This window comes from Psittacula echo (assembly GCF_963264785.1).
Source record: "Psittacula echo genome assembly, chromosome: 1".
Lineage (NCBI taxonomy): Eukaryota > Metazoa > Chordata > Aves > Psittaciformes > Psittacidae > Psittacula > Psittacula echo.
Window position 1 is genome coordinate 28379905 of NC_137735.1, and position 27519 is coordinate 28407423.

Below are 27519 nucleotides of genomic sequence, written 5' to 3' on the forward strand. Positions count from 1 at the left end.
GCTGGAGCTCGGACGGAGTCGACTCCCGCTCGGAGAGGCTGGATTTTAGGGAACGGGAATAACTGAATCAGATAAACTCATGTTGTTAAATCAGTTAAATGTTATTAGTGGAAATCAATCTAGACTTTGCAGCTGAAGTTGCAACCATTCCTGACAGCTGTTATGAACATTATTGGAATATTTCAGGTTTCCAATATCCGACTTCTATGAAATCTGTGTTCAGACATCACTACCCAGTTGCAAGTACTGATACTTCTGTCACAACAGCAAGAACATTCCCTTAAAGCAGTGACATGGATATGTATGTAGAGGAAAAAAGGTCACCTGGAAAAAAAGCTGTTGGGGGAATACCTGGTAAGTACAGATAAGTCCAGGCATAAATCAGCATATTAGCACTGGCCACCGCACAGACCAGACCCACTTTCTCTATCACTGAAATAGCTTTCTTCTATTGTAAATGTTAAGGCATATGCTGCCAGAAACTAGGGCTTATCATTGCCTGCTGGTCAGAAGCTAGTGCTGCTCCACACTGAATGTGTCTTCATTTATATCACTGTCACTCCTCACTTGAAGGCACTGTTCACTTCAAACAGGAGTGATCTGTCCTATGCTAACTGTGCAGAGCTGAGATCAGTTCCAGTCTTTAAACTGCAGCCACTGCCTTCCTCTCAGGTGTGCTAGTTTGGAAAGCAAAAGGCAATGTCAACACCTTTGGAACAGGAGGGCCTCCAAGCCCTGCACCTGTAAGTCACCATCAGATGTGAGACCAACACCTCTCACACGCACCTACAGCAATGTGCAAAGCACATAACGAAGGGCATCACACAACAAAAATGGTATGCCAGCAGGAAACAGACTGCCTGGGGAGAGTTTACACCTTGTTAGTGTCTGGCAGAGTTATTACAATGACTGTCAAGGAACTCGTGATTGTACTGAGGTTCTCTCCATACAAAATCACAGGAAGATATTCCATTTCAATTACTCTTCTAAAAAGAGAGCTAATAAAGTGAATGCTCCTCATTGACTGAAAAACATCACTATCCCTTTCTCACCATTTCCCCCAGCTTTAACTGCAGTAAATTCAAATGAGAAATCAGCATATTAGAAAGAATGGTAGCTCACACTAGTTCTATTTTTTGTTGTATTTGGAAGTCTTTTTTAAACTTGTAAACGTTAAAGGCAAGGCCTGCCAGCCATGATAGCTTGTCATCAGCTGAAATCTTCCACTTGCTTTTGATCAAATGACTTTGTAACCTTGTAGTTCTATTTTTCATTTAGTAGCCGAAGTCATAGAAACTTTTCTAAGACTGGTGAAAAGCACATTTGCCTACATTACAAAACTCCCATAGCCCGCTTTTGTGAAGGCCCAGCATGACCACGCACTGCACCAATCACATGCTACAATCCTTCTGCAGGAAGTTGTGCCCGTTTTCTTTCTGAAATCTGCCCTGTGATATCCCAGGTGTTTATTCGGTACCACTGTGGTTTTAACAACTAAATCTACAATAATTCACCTTTGGGGAAGGCAATTTTATCTGCAATAAGGTGCCCAAACCACTCCTTCTTTTGTCAAGAACGCAGAGGGACTGCAGAATGGCTGGCAGGGTCTGCCTGAAGAGACAGCAAATAAAGTCAGTACCTGCAAGCCAATACTGCAAGTATCTCTGCAGCATCTAGTTAGTGCTGCACCTATTTTATTCTAGACTCTAAAGATAAAATAGCTATGAATGTTACCTCACGTAGAGATTATCTATGTGCCTACACATAATCAATACAATTTCTGTATAAGATGACAGTTTACCATTTCCTATGGTTTGCTCTATCATTTTTAGAAAGAGAAAAGATTCAAGAGAGATGTTTTATAATACAGATTTGAAAGAAAATGAAGTTAACGCTTCCCTGACAATCTTAGTCTTGGCCCTTTAAACAGCCTTAGCAGTCTTCATTCCTTCCTTCGATCATTCTGCATTACACCTATATGCTGGCCCTCATGTTGGCCCTGTGGTCTGTGCATGATGCCTTTAAAGCAGCTGCTGAAATCCCACTACCAAGCAGCTACCTTGACCTTTTGCAGTGAAAAGCTTTTGGCTTCTACCTGGAAGGAATGAAAAACAGCCATGCAGAGAGCCCTGTGTGACAATCCTGGGATGGTTCATTTCAAACAAATCAGTGTAAGTATTGGGAAGCACAGTTTTAAGCAAACAGTAGTGATCCATATTAAACAGGCTACTGTGGTTTTGGGAGCAATTCTGATAGTTAGCAAACTATGGCACTGAGAAGCTCACAAATAAACTATGTGAACAGTTAACGTTGTGCAGCCCATCACTGTGTGTTTGCATCAAAAGATAGCTGTTCAATAACTGCAGACTTTCCAAGCAGTCCCTTGAGCCTGGCAGCAAGTTTTAAAAGCATCTCTGATCGTCATCAGAGAAACTATGGACCATTCTGCATGTGGTCAGCCTTCCAGAGATGAGCTGTTACCAGGCATTATCATAGGCAAAGACATCTCAAGACTCATTTCCCTTCCTTGGAAGTGCACTTTTGCTGCATATGAAAGGATAAGTTCCTGACTCTGTAGAGGCTTCTGATGGCTGGTTCAGCTGGCAAAACTACTGCCAAGTCTTTTAAAGCTTTGGGTTCAAACACATTTTTATTTGATCTGCGTTATATGATTTAAACCTGAATAACTCTAACACCTGAAGGAAAAGTGTAAAAAGGATGAGATGCTGTTCTCTCGTTTGGTAGATATCTGGAGAAGGTAGTAAAATAAAATATATTTGAATCAGTTTAAATATTAGTTCAAAAGCATCATCAATTGTGAGGTGGTTTTTTTGAAACTCATTCATTCTTGAGTTTAATCTAACTTTTCAAAAATGGTAACAGTAATGTTAACATTGCCAATGGTAGAATGGGAAATTAATTTTTAATTACATGATAATTATGTTAATATATGATAATGAAATTATAAAGGTCACTGATAAAACGAAAAAGAAAGGTGCTAGTTTTGAAGTCAGTAGGAAATAGTTCTGTAATAACAGAAGATCAATGATGCCACGGTCTAATTAAAAAATAAAATGCCACATGAATATCAAAAGGACATCTACAGCTCTGACAGACATTGTCAGGTATTAGTACAGGCACCTGAGTTCTTCTAGAATCACCTTTGTCTCCACTGGCTCCAAACTCGGTATTTTGTCACATAGGAAAATCAAATGCAAAGCTGGGAACTGAACCTAGTTTTACTGTCAGAGCTCCTCCTCTAGAGACTTTAAAAGTTTTGCTGATGTTATACCAGTTTGTCGGTCAACTGAGCAACTCAAGCCTGAATGAAAAGAAGTAGTATTAGAGCTAGCTAAAAATTGACTTTTAATCTTATATTCTGTCCTTGGTTTCTGTCTTCTCCTTTTCCACACCTGAAAGCTTCCCCTGAGTACAGAGGAGGCTACGTGGTTTCTGTACAACAGAAATGTCACACAACAGGAGGCTGAATTCCTGATTAACAGCAGGTCCTTCCAACTTTAACTACAACTATTTAAGCCAAGTAATAAAACAAAAAGAAGAATCAATAATCCAATCATGCCTCTGTTGCAGATGGATACACTACTGATGATATTGAATTTTACTGGAATGGAGGAGAGTCAGCAGTAACAGGAGTTGATAACATTGAACTCCCACAATTTTCTATCGTTGATTACAAGATGGTATCAAAGAGAGTGGAATTTACAACAGGTGAGAACTAGCTAGTTAAAAAAGCTTCCCCCACTTCCCCAGCCCAGCAATACCAGTATCTAACTTTGTTAGGCATTAGTCATTACCTGACTTCTTTCTTTCAGGAGCATATCCTCGATTATCACTGAGCTTCCGGCTTAAAAGAAATATTGGATACTTCATTTTGCAAACCTATATGCCTTCCACACTCATTACAATTCTGTCGTGGGTATCTTTTTGGATCAATTATGATGCCTCTGCAGCCAGAGTTGCTCTAGGTAACTTCAAAATCAATGAACTACATAGATACTTTTTGTCTTTGAATACAGTAGCACCAAATCCAGACAGCTGATAGCAGCAGCATTAATTGTGGTCTTACACATGCAGCACAGGGTCTTCATTGTCAGGAAGGTGTCACCTTGCCTATATCCGAAGTTCTTGCTCTGTAGTTAGGATGGGATCCTGACTGATTTCCAATTGCCATAATGGTCTTCAGATCAGGCCAAAAGTATCTTGCTTTCAAACTGAAGCATAAAGGTTTAATTCAGGTGTTTATGCTGTGCTGCATCAACACTTCATTGATGTTAGAAAGCGTCCTTTCAGGCCAAATGTGTGACTGGAATGAACAGACAAGATCCTACTGAAGTGAGTGGAGATACACCAGCTTACGACAAATAAGCCTGGTTTACCTACGTAGTTGGCTCTATCCCGTACCATGTTTCTTCCTACAATTTTCCTTAATAACCAAGATCTTAGAATCATAAAATCATAGAATCATAGAATAGTTAGGGTTGGAAAGGACCTTAAGATCACCTAGTTCTTCTGCCATTATCTGCGCTTTAAGGCAGATAGGCTTTTCAAATGATAATGCCAGAAAGCCATTTTGTCCCACCTCTATTTCCACCTTTTTGTAAATTCAACTCATTACACCTGTGCCTACAGCTATTATCTAGATGCATTAATGACGTAGAACAAATCATGCAATGGTGGATAACACAGTGATATGGAAATTATTTACTTCACTTGAAAGCACCTCTTTAACAGGAAAAGCTGCTTTGATACAAGCATATTCACTTTCTCTTCATTGAAGACCATCATTTTATCATAAAGCTTCCCTTTCTCCTTTCAATCCTCTGTTTTCAGCCAAAAGCTAGATACCAAGTTCCCCAGAGCAATGCAAGACACCCTATGGGGTCAAGGAAGGCTATTGCTTTAAGTAAAGTGAGAAGCATTTCCTCACGTAGAAAGAACAGTGATCAACTCTTTGCTATCCAAGTCAGCTAATACCACATTCCCTAGCACAGTTATTGTAAAAATTAAGGCAAGATCTACCAAGATAGCTTGGGGTTTTGAAGGCTATTTCATTCAGCCTTTATTGCATGGAAATCCATAGAAGGTGATATTAGCAGGCCTGTAAGGATATCTTCATTTCCAGTCCGGCAAAATACAATCCCTTGGCTGTTTAGAATCTGATCACGCAAACCTTAGAAGAGCATGAGAAGCGCACAGCAGGTGGGCAATGCTGCCATTACACCTTTCTTGCTCACTTCCCATTCTTGTTAGTCAAAGTCTTTTTTCTCCTTTCACAGGAATCACAACTGTGCTGACCATGACCACCATCAGCACCCACCTCAGGGAGACCTTGCCAAAGATTCCCTACGTAAAGGCAATAGATATTTACCTGATGGGATGCTTTGTGTTTGTGTTCCTGGCCTTGCTGGAATATGCCTTTGTAAACTACATATTCTTTGGGAAAGGACCCCAACGTCAAAAAAAGGCAGGAGGCAGGGCAGGACATGCTACAGGCAAGAAGAGCAGACTGGAAACAAGTAGAGTCCAGGTAAAATGTTTAAGCTAATTTTTCAAACATTATTTCTGCTGTGACAATGTTGATGCATATGATAGTAGAGATAGATGTAATTTAAATACATATGTAAAAGCATTTAAGATTGTCTAGAGAAAAACAGCATTTTAAGGAGATTACACCAACATATGGTTTATTCCATCTTTAAGTGAAAACAGAGTAAGAAACTACAGAAAATGCAAATGAATATTCAGAACAAGCATTTCTTTGCAGCACAGGAGAAATACAAGGGGTACAAAGAAGTTAAATATTTACCATTTCAACTGTATATTTCTTTGCTGTAGAAGGTGGTTGTCATGGTTTAAGCCCAGCCAGTAACTCAGTACCACGCAGCCGCTCACTCACTCCCCGCCTTCTTCCTCCCCCTCGCTCCCAGAGGGATGGGGAGGAGAATCGAAAGAATGTAACTCCCACGGGTTGAGATAAAAACAGTCCAGTAACTAAGGTATAACACAAACCACTACTGCTACCACCAATAATAATATTGATAAGGGGAATAACAAGGGAAGAGAATACAACCGCTCACCACCCACAGACTGATACTCAGCCTGACCCGAGCAGTGATCTAACCCTTCCGGGTAACTGCCCCCAGTTTACATCCTGGGCATGACGTGCTGTGGTATGGAATACCTCTTTGGCTAGTTTGGGTCAGGTGTCCTGTCTCTGCTTCCTCCCGGCTTCTCCTCCTCCCTGGCAGAGCATGAGACTCACAAAGTCCTTGGTCAGGGTAAACATTACTGAGCAGCAACAAAAAACTTCAGTGTTACCAGTGTTGTTTCCAGGCCGAAAGTCAGAAACACAACACTGCACCAGCTACTAAGAAGGAGAAAAATGACTGCTACTGCTGAACCCAGGACAGTGGTATAGAAGAAATGTTTATTATATAGTTCCTCTTTACACACAGAAACTTCGACAAAAATTAGAAAACAAAGACAGATGCTGTTGCTTCAGTGAGTCTTGATTGAATTCCACACCACTGAGCTTCCAGGAACATAAGGAGGATGCTGCTTGGTTCTAACGGTTTTCACAGATGTCAGGATATTTCCCTCAGGCTAAATTCAAGCAGGCCACAGCTACCTCCAATTAAAAAGCAAGCCAGACAACTCCGGGAAGTAATATTATGGACACTTTTTTTAACTAGGTAAATTTACCGGTACATCACTGAGCACTTGCAAACTTCTATACAACTGTTCCATTTTTCCCCAGTTTTTCAGAAAGAAACACTTCCCTCAGGTGTATTTTGCCCAGTCTGACTCAGAGGAAAATATATCCCCTAATGAGCCAAAAATTTTCTTCTGTTCTCTGCTTTTCTTACAATACATTACATCCAAGTATGAATGAGACCTTGCCAAGGCTGTCCTATAAAGTCCTCTACTGTTGTGGCCTGAGGCAATAGCTTTTGAACAAAACTATATTGAACCTTGTGTTCAGCTTGAAGAACGAGACCAACACATAAAACTCTGACTAAAGGTAAGACTTCAGCTTGATGGATGTTTGCAATTTCACATACATGCCAGGAAGTGCATTTCAGAAACTCTGATATTTTATTAATTTTAGGGTTGTGTTCTTTGTGTCCCAGCAGCCACACCACTACAACTAAGCATCATTAACTGAGTCATCATGTCCTCAGTCTCAGTGAACTCGTGGGCTCGTTAAAAGCCCTTTCCTGCATTCGCCTCCTGTCCCAGTGTGTAGGAGTTGCTTTATTACAGTGGCTGCATGAATTCAGTTCAGGCTTGAAGCAGCCTCCAAGGTCCCACAAAGTATTGTCCTCCACAGAGCAGAGGAGATAAGCCACCCTGTTATGGGCTGTTGTGTGCAGACACTATCTATTCATTTCTGTGGAAGTTAAGGAAGCAGAAAAAACAGCAAAACACACAAACTCTAACCAGCCACCTCAACAGCTCTGGAGATAATCAAGCCTAGGTGAGAAGAAGCATAGCAAGGGATTCATGATGAAGAGGGAAGCAACACTTCTTCAGAGGTCAGCCTTGGCTACCTGAGCCCTAGTGCACAGAACTAAGGATGAGAAAGCGTGAAGGATAAGATGCAGGTAAGCTCTTTTTGCTACATATTTGGGGACTTCTTTTAACTAAAAAAAAAACCTTAACTCATGACTAAAAGCTTCTGTCTAAATGCTACACTGACGAAGATTATGCTGAGACCAGTACTCAGAATGGGATGGAAATTATTTACAACCACACTTGAACTTTTCAGAGCACCACATGCACGCACCACCATTTTTCTGACAGAAAACAGAAGGCATACATGCTTTGTACCAGGATTTGTAAGGGTTCACACTTTAGACTGAAATTCCATTCTGAGGCTGTGAATGCTTTAAGTGAACTGACTGCTTTTTGCCTGTACAGTGCAAGTTTGTGATTTTAGATACACATATATATATACACACATACACATAGACACACACATGTGAATGGATATCAATGGATTTTGCTATCCTACTGGAGATAACACTGATGTGGAGATAACAGTGAGCATTCATTTTACTCAGCATGGAAGTGCAGATGTCCAACAGCTATTTCTATCTTCAGCAGGAAGAATGCACATGACCAGAGCAGTGAGACACGGTAAGGTTATGAGACCTCTAATGAAGACAGCTCCCAGCTCCTTGCCTTCATGTTTTGAGAATTTTCACTGATGGTATGATATCTGTATTGGAACACGGGAAAGATTTTTTTGAGCACAAAGGAAGTACAGCTGTAAGTATATACAGGTATAGGGGAACTTTTTCCTTTTACTCTTGACCCATACTACTTATCCTTTCAGGGACCTCTAAGCAATAGAAGATATGTAACAGTGCTTCTTCTCCTTGTGCCAGGTGAATATATTTCTTGTTGCCATCTGACATATATGACTAAAAGAATTCAAATTCCTTCATCAGCAAACAAAAGCCTCAGATGTGAGCACCACTCAGCAAACTGACTGTGATATTAACACAGTATAGAGAAGACCAGCCGGAAAACGAAACCATACTGCTGTTTCACATGTGGCTGTTCTTGCTCTACAGTCTGAAGAAGGTGGAAATAAAGCCTCTCTGGTTTCATAATTTATGCCATTTTAATTTTTAATATGCAAAAAAAATTAGTTTGTAGTAAACAAGCTTTCTGTTTCTCTGAATAAAGCATAAAGACTGTTTATATCTCCTTGTCCATTTTTCAAAGCTAGGTACCACTGAGGAAACTTAGCCAGCAAAAAAATATTTTGATAGTTTATGTATATAACTGCTATATAATTACAACGTGAATAATCATTACACAGAAGATGTCTCTTCAGCATGAGAAAGAGAGAGGATGCAATCATAATGTGAGTGGGAAAGGGACTGAACCATCAAGGGGTTTATAAATGGCAACACAAGGCAGGTGATGGATGGTCTCTTCTTCCCCGGTTCTGCAGAGCATCACACCTTCCTTTCAACCTTTTGTGAACCACAAAACACCTGGAATGGAAAGCAGAGACCAGCCACTGGCTCCAAGGAAAACATGCGATCTTCCAGTATGGTGGCTATTACTGCTTTCTCCTACTGAAAGGAGAAAAAAGAATGAGCATATAATCACACAACTAGCTCAACCTTCAAGTAAATCCACACCTGAATAAGTACACCCCTGCTGAGCATAACTTGTTTCTTTGCAGATCAGACTGTGATAACACTACTGCATTTGTTCCAACAAGACAGCTTGTATGAGTAATATGGCCCTGAATCTTTCATATTAAAAGAAAGAAAGGATGTTTTTGTATTGAGACTAAAGAAAAGTTCTTAACCTTTTATCTCCCACCAGTTAACATAAAAAAAGTAGAAAGTAGGTAGGTAAAATCCCATTCTAGACAGCACTAAGTATTTGGGGCTCATCCTCTGTCAAGGAATGCCAACACGATTTTACCCTAAAGCTGACTGACTACTTTTTATATGGTCAACACAGGACTATTGGGTTAGGGTTATTTTATTACTTTAATTATTTTACACTTACAATATCATTTGATGCTCCTAATCAGGAATTGCATTTTCTAAGTAAACACGCAAGCCAGATTATTATTACTTTTTATGATTTTTCCTGAGCACACATCAAAGCTTTTCCATCACTGATGAGGATTAATGCCTGTGCTGATTTAGGCTTTAGGTAGGTTCACTGCAAATGAAGAATTAAAAATCTACAAACTCAATAGGGCTACAAACATCATTACAGGAAGCATCACCACATAAATGCATCTGAAGAACATTTTAACTATGATAATTACAGCATGTCAGCTTTAGATGCTTTAACATCCTCCTCACATATTCTTCATGGTATATTCGAAAGACAGAAAAAAACCCAAAAAAACAATTCTTCAGCTTTCTACAACTTTAGGCAAAATTTATGCATTGTACAAACAAGGCAAAATGTATACATACGTTCATGTCTACCCACATTTATTCTTGGAATATCTGCTAAGCAAGAAATCCTGTTTTCATCTGAGCAATGGTCAGTTTATGTAATAAAATTTAGGGCATTCCAGTTAAACAATAAGGTGGCATTTGAAAGAATAAATGCATTGTATCTGAGCAAGGAATAAATACTCTGGGTTTCACGTGGCCCATCTTTCCTACCTATAAGCGGGACTGAGATACCCTATTCCCAAGCAGACAACCAGCTAGGGGGCCAGAAAACGAGTAGACAGAGTCTCGTCTCTTTCATTCCCGCTTTTTTTTGACATGCCATTCAACACAAATGTGTTAAAGACTGTGTAGAACTGCAGTACATTTCTGATGTGGGGAAAGAGCCTCATCACTGTGACATGGAGTGGAATGAGTTAAAGCCTGCTGGCTGTTTCTGATGCACAGAACCTACAGCAAGGCCCAGGTAACCTCATATTAAGTAATGGCAGAAAGATTTTAAGACAGCAAATTTACAGCTTTTACTGTGTGCATATTTGCTGTTATTTCATTCTAGCGTTAACATAAAAAAACCTAGTAACAAATCTCTTTTGTGTATCCCTTAACAATTTCTACATTTTCCAGATTCCAGACATGGGAACCGTTAGAATTCTTATGCTTCAGTAACAAAACCTCAGCTGCACAAGTTTTAAGAATATTTTGGAGTGAACATCAATAAATTCTGAAAGGGTTTTTAATAATGTGGGAAATTAACTATTAGTCCAATTTCATGTTGCAGAAGCAGAGAATTTGACCCAGGTACATAAGAAGAGCCTTTATATTTTTCTGAGCTACTTTATTCAAGACCAGTGTAAGGTTCTTTGCTTTGAATTGCAATGACTGCAGTTCAAAGACTGGATTGCTTCATGATGTATACAAATCATCCTGCCTAAAATGATTTAAATAAAACTTGTTCTAAAATATATCAGGTTCATTCTTAAGACTTAAAATGGGAATTCATACACTGCTTGGCTTATAATAAACTGTCAGGGCATATTAGTTTAAGAAACTAAAAAGATTGCAAACACCATGCTGATTTATGACCAGCTGGCCTCTCTAACCCAGAATATACAAGCTTTTCCTACCAAAACAGTGGTGGGAAAAGGGATGTCTCCACTGAATGCTTATCTCAACATAAACAGAACCAATTGCTAAACCAGACTAGTGCATTTTCTATCTGTGGTGATTTATTACTCCATTTAGAAGACCTTTTTCTTGTCTCACAGTTCTCCTGTGTGGCTTTTGTACAAATAGCCCCTTCACTTTGTTTTCAGTTAGTAAGTGCTTAGTCTGGCACAGTGTAAGTATACCAGTAGTCACCATGCAACTTTTTCTCCTTCTGGCAATGGGAAGGAACAAATTCCACACTGCCAGGTGGAACCAAGGCTTCTCTGGCTTCCAGCTTTCTTCTGCAGCAATCCCCAAAGACTGGATTTGCCCATGTGCTCTGCTTGGAGTTTTTTCTTGAACATACTTCAGACCTGCTGTAGATTATTATATCATTTCCTAGCTCTGCTATGTCTTACTATAAATTTAAAGCTCAGTGTGAACAAAGCATTGCATATCACTGGTGCTTCACAAGACTATACATTGTCAGGAATTACTTTTTCCTTGGTATAAAGGCATTGCCAGACAGCCATGGCCATAGATCATAATATACTTAGTGTAGGTCCGACCCCACAGTTTACAACAAACAATTTTAATACTCCAGTCTCAAGTCAAAGTCTTTGAAATTTCATTTAAAAGGTCTGTGCCCTAATGTGTATTTCCCTCATATGAGATACAGTGGATGTTTAAATATCTGGGAATTTGAAACATCTAGGAAGTCTATATTGGAGAAATCAGTAGTCATTCTGGAAACACCAAAAACACTTTCTAAAAGACGTTTTACTACAAACAAGCAAGAAATTAAAGATGTGTGAAAAGTAAACACTTCGTAGTAATGTAGCTATTAATGTTTAATTACATTCATATGTAAAAAATGCAATGATATTAAAATATTGTTTCTATACACATATCATTGTTTGTCCTGGACATGGTTGCAGTTTGGACTGGTTGCAGTTTTCAGTTCCTTGCTTAGGCACGTAAAACAGTGCCCTGACTAACAGGACAAATGGAGTGATAAGAATATTTGAAACTGCTTCTGGTACCAACATACCAAAATGCAACTGAATATAAGATTTTGTTGGGTAGAATGGATTATTCTATCTGCATATGGGCAAGTTAATGGTGTGCTGTTGCGAGTAGTGATTTCCATCTCTGTAGTATAGCAAACTTCCAAAATTCATTCTCATCAGAAGCATTTTACAATAACTGATAAAATGCACATGTACCTAACATGCTCTTCATACAATGAACCCATTGTTACACAGCAGGTTTTGAAACTAACCTACAGCACTAAAACTGTATAGAACTGTATAAAATGGGAAGAGACAGCAACATTTAATTTTCACCTTGAGTATTTGAAAGCTTCAGGTCACCAGGCATGAAAAAACAGTATTTCATAAAGACCATGATCTAACTTAAAGATAAAATTAGAAAAATCTTACTTTACAGGGGATGGGATAACTAGCTGAATTAAAAGGTCCCAGTCCAAGGAACCAGGTCAGGATGGAAGGTACTTAGATGCTTAATAGCTAATTTCACACTAGTCAGGAAAGTGTATTCAGTATCTTTTCACCTTTGCCAACACTGTACAAGACACAACTGTCACTACAGCCCCAGGCACACCTCAGCAGTACAGCCAGAAGGTACCTGTCAGCCTGGGAAACACCTTAGACTGACTGAGGAACTTGTCTAATTCACGTTCCTTCCTTGACACAGGTTGATCCCCATGGAAGCATGCTTCTTAACCCACTTGAAATACGAAATGACATCAGCTGCTCAGACGTGTCCACGAGCCTCCGTGACATCCGTGCCACCACGTACACATATGACAGTGCCAACCTGCAGTACAGAAGAGCCACTTCCAGCAGAGAGCTCTACAGTAGGAGTGCTCTGGATAGGCACAGGCTTCACAAGAAAGGACACTTACGAAGGAGTGCATCCCAGATCAAAGTCAAAATCCCTGATTTGACTGATGTTAACTTGATAGACAAGTGGTCCAGAATGGTCTTTCCCATCACATTTATTCTTTTCAATGTTGTTTACTGGCTGTATTACGTACACTAATTTATGCAATAACATTACCACAGACTACATAATTAGACTTGTTGGACTTGTTACTTTTCTTTCTCAACTTTATTAACCGAAGAACTGCAGTAGCCATAATGTTACACACTCAAGGTAAGACCCAACTATTGAATACTTCTAGATTTAAGCTTTGAAAAACAAAACAAAATGAAAACAACCCACAACCCAAATCCAGCCAACCAGCCTCATCACATTCAGAACAGTATACATCTGTTCTTAAAGAGCATCTTCAGCCAAAGCACTACTCCTTGATGTTTACAAAGAATCTGCACATCACCTTTGATCTTTCTGTACCCACTTTCATCTATTTAAGTGAATTAAAAATTAGTCCTACTGTATTTCTTATCACATATTGGCAGCTCACAGCAGCATGCTTCCAAACAACACAGTAAAGCAACTCAAAGAAGTAATGTCACAGTCTTTCAGCATTTAGTGTATAGAAATCTGAGGAAATAACTGTTTGAAGGATTGTAATTGTTACATATTGCATCATTTCAAAGTTAGCAGTTACATTGGGAAGAATTTCCATAGCATCTGAGAAGGATCACTCAAGGAGGAGTTAATATTTTCAGAGAGGTGGAGATCTTCAAAAGAAAGAAAGAGTAGCAGAGACAAATCTCACAGTTTCCAACTAAGGAATCAGCTGATTGGATCGAACTGGAATTTTGTTATTTCCACAAAGTAGCTAAGTTGAAATTGATGAGAACAATTGTGCCATCTGTAATTTTGTATTAAAAAGTAAAAACCAAATGTGTTCATTCCTAGAAGCAACTACTGAGGGATACCACAGGCCAAGAGTGGCCACTTCCTGTGGCTGGCAATTGCAACACATTCTCCCACAAGTTGGCAGATGTCTGGGAACAGACCTGAGATTTCTGCATACCATTTCCTACAGATTTCCTTACATTGCTGAGAAGCAAGAGATATGGCTGAGCCTTACAGCACGCTGGTGATGCTGGATGCACTGGTCTTGAAGAACTGCCTCTCCCAACCCAACTGCTTATCACCTGACAACTCCAGCCAAGGAGCCACAGGCAAAGTATTAGCAAAGTCCATGCAACTGAAAACCAATAGGTCAGTCACCTCCTACCTGTATCAAATCCCTTTCTCTATTGCCAGGTTTTTCTTAATAGAGTTTACACTATGGTGCCTAACATAGCATTTTATTGAAGCATAACAATTAACAGTTACATTTTGTTTTGTATTGAAAGTGCTTCATACTTTTAGGAGAGTAGAGATATACAAGCCAACAGAGTATATGTAACTATAAAGCTGATTGTTATCAATGCCAGCCAGTACAGAAAGAAACACTGATGCGGACAGCAGGCAGCGATACACAAAGTTAGGAGTTAATAGGGAATACAGACAAGTGATGTGAAAAGCTTCATCAGTTCCTCATTGCCTGGCAGTAAGGTCAACAGATGAACTTATCCAGCTGACACTACAATTTTTTAATCAGAATGTAATAATAAATGAAACATTCCTACACATTAATGTTTATCACATCCTGCAAGATCTAGACGTCCTAACAGATCAGGACCTGCCACCCCTGCCCTTTGTGCATCAGACTTGCAGAAAGAGTCTGGAATGATAAATCACCAGATAAGAAAGGGTTTAAATCACTCATTATAAGGTGCCTTCCAACCCTAACCATTCTATGATTACAAACAATATAAGGCTGCAAACCAGGCATTTGACATCGCTAATCTAGGGGGGTCCTTGAAACTATCAGTTTTACTGTGGGCTCGAAAGTCCCAGTCTCATCCCAAGTTCAGTGGAGCGGTGAAGTAGACTCCTAGCATCTGCATATGCATAGTTTTTAGTTTATGGATCATCCAGCCACTTCATCCACAAATGTTAGGCAGGTGGGCTAAAAGCACTTACCTTGTACCATTTCAAGCAAAAAAAAGAAAAAAAAAAAGAAAAAGGGGGACTATGGAGCAGAGGAAAGGCCACTAACAAACCTTGAGCAGTGCAAATGCAAAATGCCACAAAGAACAGTATGCTCCAAAATAGCAGGATCTACCCCTGTGCGTCAAGAGTCCTTCAACACATGCCACCGATACAAACCCCAGCCGTGCTGCCAGTTTTGAACGGTACACACCAAGCCCTGGCTGCATCAAGAGCTGGAAGCCATGATCTTGAGTAAGGAAACAGCTGCCAGCTCTTGGCATGAAGTTTTGCAGCAGGGGCTAATAACCCGAGCACATAATGAGGTAAGAGAACGCCTTAATGCAGGCTGGCAATACCTTAGTCCAGAGCCAGTATCTCCTGTATCCTGCTGAGCTCCCATCCGCATACTTAACCACTAACTCTCGTGAAGAAAACAGAATTTGGCATACAAGCTTGCAAGGCACTAAACCCGCTTTCAAAGCCTCAAAAGGGAATTAAAACCAAAACTTTTGAACAGGGTATATAATCATAACTAGCACATAATCTCTCTTTAAACTACTTTTAGAAAAAAAGCAGAAGAAAATGTTTCTCACTTGAGAGCAACAGCTTGGCATCAAGGAAAAGGCAGTGGTTATTAGAGGCACAGGATGGAAAAATGCATCTATTTATGTAGATTGCCATCTGGAGCTAGAAATTAGTGAGTACTAAAGAAACACAACCTCTTCCCATCAATATATTGGAGTGATTTGGCTGGCTTTTAGCAAGAAAGGTGAACTATGTAGTAACACTAAGCTCTGTCACTGTTGTACTTTAGTAGTTAGTTCACCTGCCCTTAGGAACCAGACTTCATGATCAACACTGATAAGGTCCTATTGCTAGTTAGGTTTTTGCTAAACCTGCTTACAATCTGCATAGCTGCCTCACGCAATTTGCACTAGGTGTCTTTCTTAGCTAGGTTTCCCAAGGATACGAGCTTCTACTGTCCTAGACTGTGTACAGTTGTCTCCCAACAGTACTTGAATCCCTTGGCAATTTCAACCAAAAGGTAACAGAATAGCAAGGATCTACGAGATGCTACATTCTTACAAGTTGCAACAAAGCCGCTGGCTGAGCAAAGGACAGAGCTCAGGTTAACCTCAACCCTCTTGTGTGGCAGAAAGGGACTTGAACCCCAACCTCATTAGTCACAAAAAATAGTATTTTAAATATCACAGAAATATTTCTGACAACATTTCCGTGCTTTATGCTACCACCAAACAGCACAGAAATTGCCACTTTGGAGTCACCTTGTTCACCTTATACAAAATGCTTCAGCACCTTGTACTGCAAGTGAAGGATTCCTTGAGATAAACAATGAGGAAAATCATAAAGGGCTGGAGCCACGTTCCACCAGCTGCTTGTTTCCCATCACTGATGAACCTCTGTCCCTTCTCGTGAGTTCCCACGTACTGAGGATACATTCCTAAAATTGCCTTTAGTCAAAAAAAGGGCTGTGTTTCACCTGTTGTGTACAGAAATATCTTTAAATGGTTCCAGCATTACAAAGCATAAAAACCCCACACCTGGGATTGCACAAGTATATTTCTTCCTGCCCCCATAGGCAACCATCCTGTAGCCCAAAGAAGGCAGGAGATCTAAGAATATTGAATTTCAGCATGTAATAATACCAAAATGTATATGCACAGGGTGAAAGAATTAAGAGACAAATGAGAAATCTGGCATTTCTTAGAGGAAGACCAGGTGACTTTGGTCTAGGAGTGCAGAGTGAACTCTAATTATACTGTCTGCTCCTTGGTGTGATTATTTATTTATAATTTTGTGAGCAATTTTGAGTCTGCAAGTTTTATAAAAACATTACCTCTCGTCTTGTGCTGGTACCAATCTAAGTCACACATTTTTATTCTTAGCAAACTACAATTGCACTTGAGTACCAATGAGGACCTAAAATAATTACATCACAGCAGAAGCACATCACCTCTCCAGAGATAGTCTCTGACCAATAATGTCTTTTAACTCATCACTGGCTATCTATGAAGTCTTCCACAAAAGTATAAAATACCAATCACACTGCCAAAAATGCTCAGAAAGATGGTTCCTTTGGTAGACGATGCATTACAGTGAAAACATCAGCAACCTTGTTTACACCTGTGAACATATCAGTTTCCTTGTTCCCATCTCTGAATCGTCATTTGCTGTTTTGATCTAGCTGACAACATATTACCTGATTTTTTTAAGTTTTCAAAGGCAACTAACTTTTAATATTGTGTGCTGCAGCAAACAGCAGCTTTACAAATCAAAGCCAGCAAATCATCGTTTCAAGAAAGAGCTGAACAAGACTTTGGCATAAGTAAAGAATTCAGGATTGGATGTTACAAAGGCAGTTAACAGCACTTCTTGTCAATGCTTGTTCCGGCTCCCATTTAAATCAGTACCAACAGAAATATGGGAGATCAGAGGGGAAAAAAAAAAAAAAAAAATAGTTATTTGATCTCTATAATGCTAGGAATCCTTCCCTGAAGACAGTCTACCACCAAAGCAGTCCCTGTGGACCTGTAGTAGTTCCCAGTTAGAAAAACCTGCATACCTTCCAGTGTTTTTCGTACTGTATTAGTTGAACTAACTAACCTGATGCTACAAAATTGCCAAAGTCTTCTCTACATTGGGCTTCCATGGGAGGGAGGACATATGAAGAGTACTTTTGAGTAAAATTCCTAACCATAGACAATGTGAAGGGTTGAACATCTTCTATAAAGCAACTAGACCTAGAAGAAAGGGAAAAGTAGCATCAAGACAAATATCTATGAATAAAATAAATACACATGATCAATTTATTCCTTACACTCGCTGTTAAAAAATAGCATGCTCCTGAACTCACCACTGGACAAGCTGCAGTAACTCTTTCCAGAATTTTTTATAAAGCTAAAATCAATTCCAAGCTTAATTTTTTAGCTCAAATTTGGTACCACTTATGTAAGGTCTTTAGCTGTTATCAGATCCATTATCAAATTCCAGTTGCTTACGTATATTCGAGATGATGATCAATCTCTGTTAAAGAGATTGCAGTCCTTTCAGTGCAACACATTTTCCAGTCTTCCATTCTTATGACTCTTTACTCTCTTCTCCACTTTTTCTGATCTTGAATTGCTGCCATTGGACAAGATGCACATCTCACTAAATGTACCAGTATGAAATAAAATGGAAACAGACTATATTTAATACACACACTTTTTTTTTTTTTTTAAATGTTCTGACCCATAAAATCTCTGTCCTAGTTTTAATATTAGAAACATATATTTAGGTTTCCTATCCCCGAAGCCTGTTAAAATCTTTTTCATAGATGCCTTTCTACAACCAAGCTTCTTGTCCTCCTCCTCTTCTCTGAAGTCAAATTTTTTGTAGGGACACATTTTACACTTTGCTTACATGAAAACCTATGGCACAACAAAATGCAGTAGAAGGAACTCAAGACCCTGATTTTGGAACTATGGAGAAGGTAAGTCATCAATACTTTGCCTTTTTTTGTATATACAAGGCATGCATAAAATATACACACATAAAGTGTGCATTTTACACTTGATGAGAAGCACAATTAGTATTTATATAAAGTATTACAGATAAATTGCTTTTTACGTACACAATAATGGTTCAACAAATAGTAGAAACCACAAAATTTCTGGTGTATTCTTCTTGTGTTAAAGATTCTAACTTTTGTTACATACTACAACCAAAACTCAATCTCGTTTCAGAAAAGTTTAGACTATGATTTACTGCTTTATTAAGTAGGCTGGGAATATTCCTTTCACAGTTTACATAGGTCAGCTCCTCTCCAGCACTGCACCCCCTTCTGAAAGCATTAACATATTGTCATGGTTTAAGCCCAGCCAGTAACTCAGTACCACGCAGCCGCTCGCTCACTCCCCCTTCCTCTACCTTCCCCAGCTCCTGGAGGGATGGGGAGGAGAATCAAAAGACTGCAACTCCCACGGGTTGAGATAAGAACCGTCCAGTAACTAAGGTATAACACAAAACCACTGCTGCTACCACCAATAATAATATTGATAAGGGGAATAACAAGGGGAGAGAATACTACCGCTCACCACCCACCGACTAATACCCAGCCCGACCCGAGCAGTGATCCAGTCCTTCCGGGTAACTCCTCCCAGTTTATATACTGGGCATGACGTGCTGGGGTATGGAATACCCCTTTGGCCAGTCTGGGTCAGGTGTCCTGTCTCTGCTTCCTCTCAGCTTCCCCTCCTCGCTGGCAGAGCATAAGATTCAAAAAGTCCTTGGTCGGAGTAAACACTGCTTAGCAACAACTAAAAACCTTCGGTGTTACCAGCGTTGTTCCCAGGCTGAAAGTTAAAAACACAGCACTCCACCAGCCACTAAGAAGGAGAAAAATGACTGCTACTGCTGAACCCAGGACACATATTTAAGTGAAAAGCCATCAACTAAGATAAAAAAAAAACAAAACAAAACAAAAACACCCAAACAAAACTAAACCCAAACTTTAATTTTGAGCAAAGCCCCCACTGCTTTTTACACAACTTCTGAGCACTGAAGAGATTTGCCTGAAGATTTTGTGGTGTCTCCATCCTTGGGAGATATTCAAAAGCCACCTGGACATAGTCTTGTGCAGCCTGCTCTAGGTGACCCTGCCTGAGCAGGGGAGTTGAACAAGATAACCTCCAGAGGTCCCTTATGACCTCAACTAATCTGTGATTCTATACCACTTTTGTTTGTAAAGCTGATTTTTCCTAGCATCTAAGAAGATTCAGTTTAGTGATTAATAAATCAAGAAACAACTTAACTGCAATTATCCACAGAAAATCAAGTGTTTATTTACTATTTACACATATAAACAGATTAATGCTACAAGCACTCTGTCATGTTCTTCATTATCATGGCACCTTAGATAAGGACAACATATTATGCAAGTAAGCCTTGGTTTTATCATGCACCTGTACATGGCACATCATAAGTGATGCTTTCCCATAGTTCTAGACATCTTTAGTACTAAAAGCAACTGTACATTGGATTTTTCCATTTTTGGTCAAACAGATAAAAGAGTCTATTATTTTTAGCAAAAGATTAGTTGCTTGTTTAGGCACAAGTCATAACAGCCTTCTCACTTCAGTATTTTACAGTATCAACAACTTCTGGCTTTGCAGAGAACATTTACCTCCTCCCCCTCAAAGTCAATCAGGGAACCATCGCCATCAGATACTGTGAGCTAGCTGAATTCCATCATTTCAGTTGCAAGACAACCTTCAAAAAGAAGAAATAAGATTAAAGTTGGATGAGACCAGAACTTAAGCAGTTTAGGAAATACAGCTTTGTGCTTTCTGTTACAGTATGATATGCAACTGTATAAATATGTCTTTCCTCTGGAAAATACACCATCCCTCTCTTAGCTGTCTTTTACAATCTCACACAACCCTCACTTCCAACAACTTTCTTTAGCATTTAATGCATGCAAATCATTCCTCAGCTCCCTGTAAACAAAAAGCAGAATGGTAATTTCCAGGTCCAGTGAGATTCCTTCCACACAAAGTAGAACTGAGGGACCATTCCTAGAGTGAATTCTTCCTTGTGCACACATAAAACTAAGTAAGGAGATTACAACATCCCAGAGTTTCCATACAGACCTTCAAGCAGAACAAAAGTCATGTGGAGACTGAAGTCTGTCCCACAAGAATCTCTGCATAGTGCAGAGTTCACAACAAGCTTCTGATTTTGTTTAGTTTTGGAGAAAAAAAAAAATCCAGGGGAAAGAAAGCTGTTAGCTCTCATTCCACAAGACCATCACCTGTATCTGGACGAATACATTTATCTCACTAGGAACTGTGTAGTTAGTCAGAGGTCTCTCATCAGCCTCATTAAAGCAACAGATAGACATAATTTTAGTGTATTTTGTAATTCAAAATATTAACAGTGCTATCGTAACTTAGTTTTAAATTTATGAGCTATAAAACTATTATTTTCAGTTCTTACATACTGACAGTTTTTCCTAAATGTTCTACAGATTCCAGCTACAGCATCACAACATTACATAAAACATCTAAATAAACCCTCTACTTGCTAAACGTCATGAAGCAACTAGAAGCTGCTAATTTCTAGAACACGCTGATACAACACTTCCATATCCATCCTGCAACATGTCAGAGGATTCCATCTCTCAGATAATACACAATAAATATTTAAGACATTTACAGATTTAAAAAAAGAAAACAGAAAAACAACAACAAAAAAAACAAAAAAAAAAAAAAAACCCACTCAACTTTCCTTTTTAACAGAGCCAGAATTAATACTGAAAGGTAACTGAACAAGGAAGGACTCCAAGATTCAGTTATCACCAGGGTGCAAGTCAGATGACACTTCCCCCAACAATTTTTCCTCAAATTATCATTTCTTTAGTCTTTTCTATTCAGAAATCTGAAACACTCCAATTAAAGCTTCAAATTATTTTTCTTCTTGGGTTACTGCAGTGGAATCTTTGTAGCTTTCCTCCTGATTTACTATGCCAGGGAAATTAAAGTACACGGTTACAACCAAACAACTCTCCCATATACATTCCCAACCACTGAAATTCTGTGACGCTGGGTGAACTCTGGAGTTCTCTCCAATCATTCAAAATCAACTCTCATCTGACATTTGTCATTTCATTTTCTTCTCCTCCTATTCTCTCAAGACTTTAAGGTGTTCTGAACAGTCTACAATGCTTATCAGGATTCTAATTACATCTTAAAAAAAAAACCCAAAAAACTCTACAATCAACTGTGGTAAATTACCCCCGAAGTCTACCCAAGATAGTCTTCCCTGTGTATGGCTTTTTGTAACTCTATCATTTTGCCAGTGAATGGTTTATGTTGGGTTTTCATCAAGATACCCAGAACAAACAATGTGGCTGGTATCTACTACAGGCCACCTTATCGAGGGAAGCCTATTGACAAAGCCTATTTATTCCAGCTACAGTAGGCATCACCCCATCCCTGGAAACATTCAAGGTCAGCTGGACCAGGCTCTGAGCCACCTGATCTAGTTGAAGATGTCCCTGCTCACTGCAGAGGGACTGGACTAGATGACCATTAAAGGTCTCTTCCAACTCAAACTATTCTATTACCCTATGAATTTCAGTTAAACTCAGTACATGAGAAGTCAGGAAGAAAAGATGGTATCAGTAAAAACTACCTTATTAGCGGCTTCCAGTGAGTTTATTAGGTTCTGCAACTCCTCCTTATTCATCTCTATAGACACTGGTTTAATTTCACCATTTTCTCTCACATCCAAATCAAGATTGAGAAGTGGCATCTGAAGCATGGAGATCTTATCACTGGAAAGAGCAAGCTATGCAGATTGACGAAACAACAAGAAAAACATTTAAGATGGAACCATTCAGTTTTCAGTCTTTCACAGCATCCCATCTGCACTTTATATTGAATGTGTACTACCAGAAAGAACAGACATCAGCATGACAAAATTAACTTCTCGTAAGTCATCTCTGCAGGTTCTGGTTTTGTGGTTTTGTCATGTGTCTTCACTCCACTCCCCCACTGGGAATTTTGATTGTTTTATACCAAAAATATACTGAAATACTAAATCCCCTTTTCATAGCAATACATTTGTCAAAACAATTTGTTAAAAGTACTGGTCTGCTATATTTTTGCATTCCAGGTGAAAAGAGAGGATACATTTGATCATGGCTCTTTAAAAATGAAGTATATGAATTCTGAAGTCATTATATTCAAATAGTTCTGGTAATCAACAAGAAGAGTCTTACAGAAGGGGCAGCTGGGAGAAAGAGGACACCTTTGTGCATTTTTCAACTCTCTCTGTAGCTGATAAAACACTTTGTCAAATATTCTATTGGACAAGCACTGATGAAGAGGATTACATACCAACAGTGCTTTCTTTTTTGTTTACTATAATACTCACTCTAGTATAACTAAGGCTTATTAAATATATTAAAATATATTAAATATATATTAAATATATTAAAATCAAAGATTAGTTGGTAATACAGTAGATATTCTACATACCCATCTTATTTATTTGAGATCAGAATGTGATACAGCAGAGAAGACAATGAGACAATGTCCTTGGTGGGATTCAACTATTGTAAGCTAAAAAAATCCCCAGTGATTTAATGCAAAATTAATACTGCGGACATGTACCAGAAATCTCCATTACAAAATAGAGATTTAATTAAAAAAAAAAAAAAAAATCTTTCAGAAGACTAAGGTAAGTGAAACACAAAAACCTCCCAAGGGTTCACATAAGTCTAGTCTCTATTTCTGTCAGCACAAAATGCAGTTAGTAAGAGAACAATCCCCTAATAACAGTTCATCTGAAACACACTACAATGCCATATTTGCTCTTGCAGAATCTTGTCTACTGTAGGCATTGTTCTTTGATTTCCAAAGCTGTTTCCTGCACAAACTGTTTAACACTCTTGTTGAAACAGGAAAGCATTTAACAGCTCTACAAGTCTGTTTGACAGCTCTCATGGACTAACTAAAAATATAAACAGTATGTAATGTTGTTAAGTCTTTGATACAGTTTAATTTAAAGCAGCTGTCTTCATAAACCCAAATTGTAGGCAATACAGTCACCACTGGTTTATTATCAAAGTAAGTCTAATGATAAATAATTTCAAACTAATTAATTGTTTATTGCAGGAATATAAAAATCTGAAAAAGTCAGGGAAGCACATCCTGAATCAGTGCTCTACTCCTGAAATTAAACAAACATTTCTTCTTCCTTTGACTAAAAATACTGTCTTTTCAGGCCTCAAAAGCAAAACTTTCAGGTGTTCCTGAACAATGCTCAATTTCCTTTTAGGAAAGAGATTGGTATTGCAGCTTTGAAAGAAAGGGGGCAGACTTTTACTTTTACAGTTCATACAAATTTCAGGCAAGTCTTTGATGCATTACCATGAACATGTTTTTCTGATACCTATGAAAATTTAACCATTCTCCAGAATGAGCAGGCCTACGGGGTCTGTATCAACATTTATTTTCTTGTAGAACATTTCTTTCAAACAACATCAAGGCAACACTCTCACCTTTAACTGCCAGTCAAAATCCTGCAGCTGGGCAGAAGAGATTGCGTTTACTCTTTCCACTAGTGCATTCCTGATTTCTTCCTTTCTGCCTTTTAGACATTTTGTGATTGCTTCTTGATAGCTTGAATTTAATTCATTTATCTGCTGAGCAGCCTACAAAAATAAAAATTGTGATTGCTTAAACTATGAACCACAGAAATAACATGTACCCCCTGTAACAGCTGTGCTCTGTAGATATCCAAGCTTCTACCCAAATAGCTGTTATATTGGACTCCATAGCCTCATCTTTCTTATAATCTCATCAGTGACTGCTCTGTGTTTGATAGTTAAGAGCTGGTACTTATCAGAGCAAGGTATAAATAAAAAAAGTTATTTTCTTGTCATTTACATTATGAAAGACCAAAGAATGGAGGCTTGAGTGGCCTTCTTATATGCTAAAACAAAACAAAAATCACACAAACAACGCATGTTTAGCTCTGAAAGTTTCTGAAAAATCATAGTGGAGACAAAATACATTAGCTTAGCCGGAAAAGACATAATTATGTACAGACTTTCCAATGGCTATACAAGTATTTTTCTTTGATCTAGCTACTATCAGGTAGCCAAAACAAGAACAATACGCAAACTATGGGAATTAAGATTTTTGATAATGGAATAAGTTTTTCCAAAGCTTATACACCCTGGAATGCCCTCAATATAGTCCTTGTCCCACATAGTGCTCCATTCACAGTCTAGATTTTTTTTTTTTTACTATTATTTACATACAGTCAATACTTTAAAACACTTCAATGCAGTAATAATGAACCAATAAAGCCCAAAAAGAGCGTGAATGGGTTTAGTAGTGATGAACAGTAATGACAGGTTATAGATTTTTATGAAAACAGATTTGGTGGCACTTGAGAAATCAGTGTCAATTTAGTTTTTTCTTTTAAGTCTTTGCAGTGTATCTCTAAAGGCAGCTCACCTACCTATTTAGACTTAGTCTGATACTATTCAAATGCTATACAATAAAAGTACCTTACAACTAAATAAACTACAAGACTAATCACTCCACTATTCTGTCTCTCAAAGTCAAGCCCAACCACTTATGAGCCCTTACCTCTTCATCAGATACGTTTTTGCCAATTGCAGTTTTGAAATACGTCCCTGTTTCTTCTAAAACCTCCATCCACTCCAACAAGCTCCAGATATTGCCATAGTCTTGGTATCGAGGATACGCACGGCCACATATGCCATCAACTATTTTATGAAGAAACTGAAACAATGTGATACATAATTTAAGAACATAATTTTGTCACTGATAACCTACACCAGATACAAGACTTGATCAGGCAATTCACTTATAACCCCTCCCTTGGCTGGGTATTGTCTCAATGCTTGCGCGCAGCCAGTGCATATTCTATAGTCATAAAGAGGTTGTTCCAGAATATTAACTGTCCTCCCCTCACAAGGTTTGGTAATATAAATCACAACGTGATTCAGATTCACCCTAGACTTAATAGTTTTGTGTACAACTATAACGTACTGCTGAGCAGCAGTGCTGCCACACCAAAGGGTAGGCACCTCAGTCATCTCCCCACCGGGACTGTTGGGATGAAAAGTGCAACTCAAAAGCTTTGAGTTCGAAGCTTGTGCATGCGGATCTCTCTAACCTCCCAATCCACTGTCCTCTAGCACTAAGCCTCTTCTACATGTCTATCTTCCTGCCCTGCTATAGTAATCTTTCTTTGAGCACAGCAGAGAGGCGAATCCAGCCGGCCGCAGCCTCACTGGAGAGGCCGGAGCTCCTGCACATAGGCCGTATCCCTCAGCGCCTGCATTCGCACGGCGGAAGCCCTGCGCTGTAAAGAGCTCACGGGTATTTCTAATCACCTAACAGCAAAGCGAGAGCAGAAACACCCGCTGGGTGCATGTCCGGCCTGTACGTTCGCCTTCGCTTGGCAGAGGCCGCCGCTGGCAGGCAGTGCGGTGACGGCCCAGAGGCGCGCTAAAAGGCACATTCCCGGTCTGCGGACCCAGCCACCCTCTTAGGTGCCGGAAAGAGGCTCCTCCGCCCCCTGCGGCGACCACCGCCCTCCCCAGCCCCAGCGGCCGTTACAAGGATGCACGCACCTGCTCCCGCCGCGCCCCACCCTCTTCCCAAGTTCGCTTCACGACAGCAGCCGCCCGACGGCCCCTACTTAACGGACAGCAGCCTGCCGGGCGGGGGGGAAAATGAGCTGTTGAGTGGTACAGCGGCCGCGGCTCCTCCTGCCTCAGAGACGCCGGGGCCCGCTGCTGGCCGCCCGGGGTCGCGGGGAACCCACCTCGAGGACCCGTCCCGGCGGGAGCTTCTCCAGCAGCCGCAGCATCCCCCGGCCCTTCCCGGACCGCCTCACGCGGGGCACGTGACCGGGCCGCGAGCACGTGCTTCCTCTTCCCCTTCGGCGGCGGCGCGCTTGCGCACGGGCAAACCTCGTCTTCCTAGGTCACAGGTTCGAGCCTCAGTCGCGGCGCCGCGGGAGTTACTTGTGGGGTTAGTGAGAGAAGTGGCCGTTCTGTGCAACCTTCAGTTACATGGCGAATGAAGTCGTACTCCCAAAATTTTACCATCTTTTATGTGCACTATAAGCTGTTTTTATATTCTGCCTGCTTTGCAGCTTTGCCTTTCCGTTCTCAACAAGGTAACTTTCCTACTGGTGTCGGGGGAGGAAGTTCAAGGCTTACAGCAGGTGACACATTCTCTGACATTAAATGAAATTGAGGACATTAGGGGAAATACTAGCTACAGAGTCCATGCTGCTGGTACAGTGTCTACCGCAAACAACTAATTTCTTGTTTCTCCTTTGCCGAAGGGGGGGTCAGTGCTAACCAGCCTGTGGAGGAGGCTTATGGAAGAGGTTTTAGCATTAGCAATGACCTTGCCATACCTTAACTTGAACTGAATGTGAATGTGAAGAAGGAAAGATGCCTTGACCACTTGTACAAGAAAACCTGTATGAATTCAAGTCCTAACAAGAAACAGATACACCTGTAGGCAGACCTTATTTCACTGAAATCCATAGGCTAATTCACAATTACGTGTATGTTAGTAGAAGGCTCTGACATAAGAATACGAAGGCAGCTACAAGTCTTTACTTGTGGAAATAAGATCTGAAGGAAACCCCAGTGTGGTTAAGTCAGTTTGCAGCACTTGTTCTCCAAAGACAGGTATGTGGCCTTGTAGGAACAGTGTGGTGTGGGGGAGTTTTGGAGAAGAAACAGGTAGAGAAGAACTGACTTCGTGGTTTGCTGACTGTAAACTTTCAGATCCACCTGATTTCTCTCACAGTTTGCCACGGTGAGTAGGTTAGATTTTTAATAAAGGCTTTGGAAAATATATTAAAT

The 27519-nt window shown here is 39.8% G+C and overlaps 2 protein-coding genes across 5 annotated transcripts in view; one reads left to right on the plus strand and one right to left on the minus strand.

The window, feature by feature from the left end:
* The window catches only part of GABRB1 (gamma-aminobutyric acid type A receptor subunit beta1), a gene marked incomplete at its 3' end in the record, with an annotated part of 138118 nt that extends 124946 nt beyond the window's left edge, over positions 1 to 13172 (plus strand). The window contains exons 6-9 of the mRNA XM_080612842.1: positions 3592 to 3729; positions 3834 to 3986; positions 5298 to 5548; positions 12825 to 13172. Coding sequence (XP_080468968.1) covers positions 3592 to 3729; positions 3834 to 3986; positions 5298 to 5548; positions 12825 to 13172 — 890 coding nt within the window. The remainder of the gene's footprint in view (positions 1 to 3591; positions 3730 to 3833; positions 3987 to 5297; positions 5549 to 12824) is intronic.
* Positions 1 to 26528, minus strand: COMMD8 (COMM domain containing 8; the record flags this gene model as incomplete). 4 transcript variants are annotated; one of them, XR_013956410.1, is made up of 6 exons in its annotated part: positions 26460 to 26528; positions 25253 to 25408; positions 24154 to 24306; positions 22281 to 22436; positions 20272 to 20357; positions 1 to 38 (listed from the first exon to the last, which is right to left on the minus strand). XR_013956410.1 is itself a non-coding variant. In XM_080612856.1 (5 exons), exons 1-5 carry the CDS (start codon positions 26502 to 26504, stop codon positions 20337 to 20339), a joined length of 531 nt encoding a protein of 176 aa, XP_080468982.1. In that variant the 5' UTR covers positions 26505 to 26528. The 4 variants fall into 4 exon arrangements, 2 of the variants coding, with proteins under 2 accessions (XP_080468982.1, XP_080468981.1); XR_013956411.1 differs by lacking the exon at positions 1 to 38 and adding an exon at positions 17027 to 18257; XM_080612856.1 differs by lacking the exon at positions 1 to 38 and having other exon boundaries at positions 19901 to 20357.
* Positions 26529 to 27519: the final 991 nt, after the last annotated feature.